Genomic DNA, 6,554 nt, shown 5'->3' with positions numbered 1-6,554 from the left:
ATTCTTTGATTTTTGAAAGGATTTCCGTCAAAGGAATAGGATGCATGGGAAATTCCAGTTGCAGGAGGACAAGGGCAAACAGCAAAACTCGAGCACTGAACCTAGTCTATGCATCTCAGGTTCGAAATTGCAGATTGATCATGCCCCTCTGAAGCTCAAATATTAAGGTATGTCTGGCTTCTTGAAAAAACATGAATGGCTTCATGACGCTAATCTCCACAGATAATGCATTATACAGGGTACACACAACTCAAAAAGATAAGATAGTCGGGTAGGGGTCCCACTCGAGACATTTTAACATTTGACATTAAATTCGTAAGGGTTTCATATCACAATGACACGTGGGGTCACTCTGAGTCATTGACATGTGGGTCAGGATGTCAAATCTTGAAAGGCTTGCGAATTCAAGGTCAATTTTCAAAATTTCTCACAAATGGGAACCAACATTTAAGGAATGGAGCACATGTGTGCTGTATACATGGATAACATCGAATCTCCTAAAAGAACGATGGACCTCATTTTACATTGACATATTGATTGACCTTCGGTTAAGATGATGGTACCCACGTGGATCAAAACTGTGACTGCTGACATTGCTTTATTTAAATGTAGACTATTTACAAATCCCATTACATAAGTGGAGGCTAAACGGCGAGACGAATCTATTAAACCTAATTAATCCATCATTAGCAAATGTTTACTGTAGCAAAACATTATCAAATCATGGACTAATTAGGCTTAATAGATTCGTCTCGCCGTTTAGCCTCCACTTATGTAATAAATTTTGTAAATAGTCTACGTTTAATACTCCTAATTAGTACCTAAACATTCGATGTGACAGGTGCTAAAAATAAGTCAGAGGAACCAAACCACGTGTTACGTCATTGCAGAACAGACGTGCACCATTACAGAAGTAATAGCCAGTGAAGGAATTATAAAACATAGTCTTATTAAGGCAAACAATATGAGATCCAAGCACATACAAAAGTCATTGCCAGGCTATGAGATTCTGAATCAGCAGATACTATCACAAGCATTTTACAACCAGCAGAGAAGACATGACTATCGCCCACTCAAATCTTTTCATGTCATAGGCAGTGAAGGAAATACATACAAGGAGTGGTCATACCAAGGCAAATCATCCCTCCACATTGTCTTCTTCCCTCAATGCTGGGAAGACTGGAGGCCAGACCATCATAAAGGGATTGATATCTAAGAAGCGCCCATCACGTACCTTGAATTCGTCATATACTTTCTCACTCCTGCTCTTCAGGTGCATATGCATGAGAACCGCACTTGATCTCAGCCACAGGAACACAAACTCGAGATTGTCATCAGCTGCCATCACCATAACATCCTCAAGACGATTCCACGCCTCATGCACACGAATTTTGTCATACACCAGCACCCAGTCATTTGAGTCGCTCCTGGTCGTCGCAAGCTGCCAGATGCTGAGCAGATACCCTTCAGCGTGGATGAGGATTAGCTTAGAACCCTCCTCTCCAAATGACAGCATGAAGTTGTCAGTCCTTACTTTGTCTGGGCGCTGGATAAGTGAACTCTTCGCAGCTGTCATGTCCAACCCGAGAATGTGCCCGGACTTAGTCAAGCTGTAGATCTTGCCTCGCACCGGCGGCAGCGTGTATGCAATCGGTGGTAATGTCTCCGGGAGATCTATCACTACCGTGCGATGGGCGACCCAGACGCCAGATCCTGAAGTGAGCAAATCGACTTGAACCTTTGTTTTCGTAGTACCAATAGGCAGCATCAAGACCGCGACGGCACCGTCGTAGCCGCCGCCATTCTCGGTGAGGAAGAACCATATCAGACTCTGCTTCGGCGCCGGTGGGAGGACGACCTTCCCACGCGCAGGGTGCAGCGGGCTGAGCACCGCGTGCCGGCAGGCCGTGGGATCGAAATCCATGACGAGGAGGCGCCCGTTCCGGCAGTCGCTGATGAAGAATCGGCCCTCGGCGGCGCTCGCGCGGCGGGTTGCGGTGGCGAGCTCCGGGGCCTGCGAGACGGGCACGAACCGCGGGCCCCGCGCGCCCAGTTCCCTGATGTAGAAACCGAGGAGCGCGGGCGGGTGGCGGGTCCGGAAGCGGCGGAGGAAGGTGGGGTCGGAGGCGTGCCGGAGCCAGCGCTTGGAGACGGCGGCGGCGCGGATGAGGGTGGTGGGGAAGCCGAGGCGGAGCAGGATCTCGCGGAGGAGGTCGTCGTCGCCGAGCACCGCCGAGATCGCGGCCGCGGATGCCGCCGAAGGAGGCGCGGTGGGCTCCGTCCTATCCGTCTTGGATTCCATTGAGGCTGATCCTCAGCGATGGAGAAAGCGGCCGCGGATCTGCCCGGAATTTGGGGAGTGGCGGCGAAGAATTCTTCAGATGGAAATGAGGAAGGGGAAGAGGAGGCCATTCTGTTTGGCAATTTTCCGTCGTCCTCCGGCAACGTGTTTAGCTTTCCACCGCGATTTTTTTTTAAACCAGCAGAAATACCGTGCGTTCTTACTGCTCCTTGCTCTCATGTTTTTTTTTAAATACGCAGAAGAGCTACGTATCATTCAATTAAGAAGATAATTGCTCTCACGTTATTATTCGCTTATTTCTAATACGTTAGCTTCGCTTCATAATATGTTGGTATGCTATCCTAGTAGTCCTATATAGTAGTAGAAGACATTTGTGGTTAGTTTAATACCATATGTTTATTACATGGAACCCCTGTGGAAATAAAAAAATTCACCGCTTAACCTCCGCTCTATCCATTCATTCGATTTCCCCTACACTCATCGCATCCAGCTAGTAGCTGCCTCTTCGTCCATCGGCACCACCTGCATCTTACTCCATCCTCGCCGTCGACCAGGCGTTGCGCATCTTGCCGTCCTCGCCGTCGCTCAAGCAAGCGCTCGTCCTTCCCATGCCTGGCCTCATTCCTGCTTCGAGCGCTAGGCCACAGTGCCTCTAGCCGCCATGAGCAGGAGTGCGTCCTCCTCTTCTTCTCATTTCCATCCACCCCTTCTATAACCCGCTCCAAATCGTTCCAATCAAGTGCAAAATCGAACCTCCAATTGCTAGACGTGGAAGCTTTAGTTCCAGATCTAAAGGGGATTGATATCATTTACAGGGGGTGTGAGGTCCCAACCTCCACCCCTGTTTGCGTTGCCTGCCGACTGCTGCTGCGCCCCCCCTCCCTGGCGCCATACCCTCACTGGCACATGGCTCTACTTGGTTGGCTACAAGGAGGTACTCGGCTCCTTGTTTCCTCTCCCCTTCCTCCTCTCTCCTTCATCCCTTAGGTCCAGGTGGCGGGTAGGGCGTGCAGCCCGAGGGAGCAGCTGCCTGCTAGGGCGAGCGACAGTAGTGTGTGGTGAGCGTGGGGAGAGTTGGCCACGCGAGCGATGGAGCGGTGGCGCGCGACCCACGCCGCCGCAGGCAAGCGCGCTGTGTGGGCGGGATAAAAGAATAGGATGAAAGGCTGGATCTTGGGTCAATTGTAGTAAAGTTTGAGAATTTTTTTAAAATTATCAAGAACTATTCCAAGAACCGCTTACGGAGAAAGCCGGCTAAAAAAAATAAGTGTTCCAGCGAAGTTTGTACTCTGCGTGAGGAGTACGAAACGTTTATTATATCAAACAACAGTGACAACATGCAAATTTGTAAAGCGTACCTCCTTATTTTGAAAATTCAATTGGATGATGTTAGCAGTAATAACATAGCAATTGTGTTGTGCCCTTGTATTTTCCCTCTCAGCCTTCAACATGTGTGGTATTTGAGTTTTCTGTAGAGCATTCATGAACAAGAATTTGTTCCACCAATTTTAAAGTTGGCAAATTACCTGATATAATGCTAGTTATCAAAGTACATCAGATTTCTATTACCTGAAGTAAATTTTTTTAATAGTGTAGTTCTGATTTTTGCTAGTGCGGGCAGTGTAACTATTTCATCTAAATAATCTTAATTATTTTAGTTTTGTTTACAACCAAAAATCGAGGTCTTCCTATTTTCATATGAAACTTTGATCCCTTAAATACGTATTTATGTGTCACCACTTTACAGCTGTTTACGAGTACAGTTGTGAGTTACAGCGTCGCATATGCACCTACAACTCACTCTGTAAGTTCTCTTCTTTTTTTTATGAGACAGGAAGGGTCACCTTACTCACTATATAAGTTGATGATAAGTATGTAATGAGTTCTACAACATGTGTAGTGTATTACTAGTAAGGTTGAGTAGGATAGCAAATTCGAGATCTGCACTCGGCATGGGAGACATTAGGATGTTGCGTTTAAGTAGAACTACTCGAGGGTGCAATGCTTGTAGTATTGAAGAGAATTCCGATATGACATTAGTCACGATATCTTACACGATCCTAAATCCAAAGTGCCAAGCTGCATCCTCTGCTCAGTGATGCTCAGTGAAGCCTGAGATATTTCTTCATATTGTGTGGCGCTGCCAGTACCCTCGTGAGGGGCTCTTGACGAGCTTGTAACATTGAACTCTTTTATGTACACAATGCTACCATTGAGCTCGTGAGGGTATGCAGAAAGAACTCAGAAAGATAATGGTAGTCTGGAAGAGGTCCCACATGTATTCAGTATTCGAGGTAAGCCAGGTGGGAACCAACATTTCGTTCAAGAAATTGAACACTTGTGTGCTGTTTACATGGATACCATCGAATTCCTAGCAGAATGAAGTTCACAGCCTCTGGGCAGAACAAATGCTCATTTTACATTGACATTACTGATTGACCTACTGCTCATTATCTGTTTCCGTGGTGTCCAAGGGTACGGAAATCATAACTCTCCTTTTGGAATAAAGTTCAAGCCGGAATGGTGCAGTTATATCATGCCTCAAATCTCCATATCTCCATCACTAGCTTGGATTACTTTATCTCTGCACTTGTCCATAGGCTTTCACAAAACATTCTAGACTCCACTCTGAACAGGAGGGAGAGTGAGGTAGAAGCAAATTTTATCCGCTCTGAACAGGTGGTTTAGGGATGCAAATAAACAGCATGCCTTGAAGGGTGCACATGAGAAATTGGTGTACTCTGTTTCTTTGTAGTGGATGAATGGCTGCTCTGTTCTTCGTCTGAGTTTTTTTTATTTCTTTTATCTTTAAGGATTTCCTCAAAAGATGGTTTATTCATCTATGATCTATGTAATTGTTTCTGTTGTTCCTACTATTAACCTCTTTGCCTAACAGCCTCTGTTCCGACGAAAACAAATTCAGAAGGTTGAATCTTTATTTTCTGTCTAAAAAAAGGATCTCATGGACTTATGGCTAGTTGATCGCGCTGTTTTGCGACCTAGAGTGAGGTGTTATCATAAAACCTTGTTGAAACTTGCTAGTGCCTATCTGGCAAATGATCTCATGTCTCAAGAATAAGGTTTCCCTTTTCTGAGGCTCTTCTTCCCATGTAAATGATCTGTTTTGGCTGCTCTATTTTTCTTTGCTGTTTTTTTTCCCAATCTGAGTTCTTAACAGGGATGTGGAAGCTCAGTTTTCCTATCTATTTAAGCGCCCCAATTTCTTTTCATCCATAAGGGCTCGAGGTGTGTCTGGATCTCTGAACAAACATGATGGTCTACAATCTGTGTGTTTCTGTCCAATTATCAAAGGACAAGTCATCTATTCACAGTACAATTACGACGTAGCTAGACATGCCTACTATTGTTGATGTATTATAAATTCACAATTTTGCTCTAATAGGTACATGTGTACTCAAGGAAAGCTCATGAAAGTCACTAGATCAACAATTGTAGATGCTTGGAATTGAGGAATTTTACAAGAATCTTGAAGGATAAGTGACGTACTCAATCCTTGTCATATGCACATTTCCTACTAGCTCTGTGTACAATTTTGCCACGACACAAGAATTACCTGGTTTTAGTTTCTTTAATCCAGAGATGTAGAGTACATGACTACATGAGCAAAATAGTGCCGACCCAGCCTGGCTCGGCCTAAACCCGATGGCCAAGCCCGGCAGGGACGGAACCAGTACCCTCTTGGTTCTGTTTTTTCTACTGAAAATCTTGTAGGTCAAGACGAATTTAACCCTATATTCTAGTGTTAACTTTCCTACCCCCCCAAATCCTTCAATCCTAGCTCCGTCCCTGAAGCCCGGCCCAACTAATTTAGGGCTAGGGCTCGGAATCTCGGTTGCACTAAAAAATGGGCTGGCCCTAAACAACAAAACCTTTTATTTTTACACTAAAAATGGTGAACAGACCGGTATGAGCTCAAGCCCAGCATGACTTGGGCTGGAATTTGTACACCCAATAAAGTAACCAACAGGGCACTGATTTTAAGCACAAAATAATTGAGTATTTTGTTGGCTTGGCCTGGCTCGCAAAATGCTCATGTCTAATCAAATGGTGTTCTTGGATATGAGATATTTTATTTACCTCCTAATTATCAAAATCCAATGGGATGGTGTTATCTATAACATTGAGCCTTGTACATGTGTGGGATTTCAATTTTTTATAGAGCATTTATGGATTTGGTTGAACTAATAATAAAATTGGCAAATAACCTGATGGAGTGCAAGTTACCAGAGTA

General features: G+C 45.0%; 1 protein-coding gene across 1 annotated transcript; it reads right to left on the bottom strand.

The window, feature by feature from the left end:
* Nucleotides 1–929: 929 nt before the first annotated feature.
* Nucleotides 930–2,458, bottom strand: LOC117854093 (uncharacterized). The gene has a single exon (XM_034736387.2). The coding sequence runs from the start codon at nt 2,300–2,302 to the stop codon at nt 1,139–1,141; it is 1,164 nt and encodes a 387-aa protein (XP_034592278.1). The 5' UTR covers nt 2,303–2,458; the 3' UTR covers nt 930–1,138.
* Nucleotides 2,459–6,554: the final 4,096 nt, after the last annotated feature.

The sequence above is a fragment of the Setaria viridis genome, chromosome 1 (assembly GCF_005286985.2).
Source record: "Setaria viridis chromosome 1, Setaria_viridis_v4.0, whole genome shotgun sequence".
Lineage (NCBI taxonomy): Eukaryota > Viridiplantae > Streptophyta > Magnoliopsida > Poales > Poaceae > Setaria > Setaria viridis.
The sequence above is the reverse complement of the archived record's forward strand: the minus strand, read 5'-3'. Positions and strand labels throughout refer to the sequence as shown.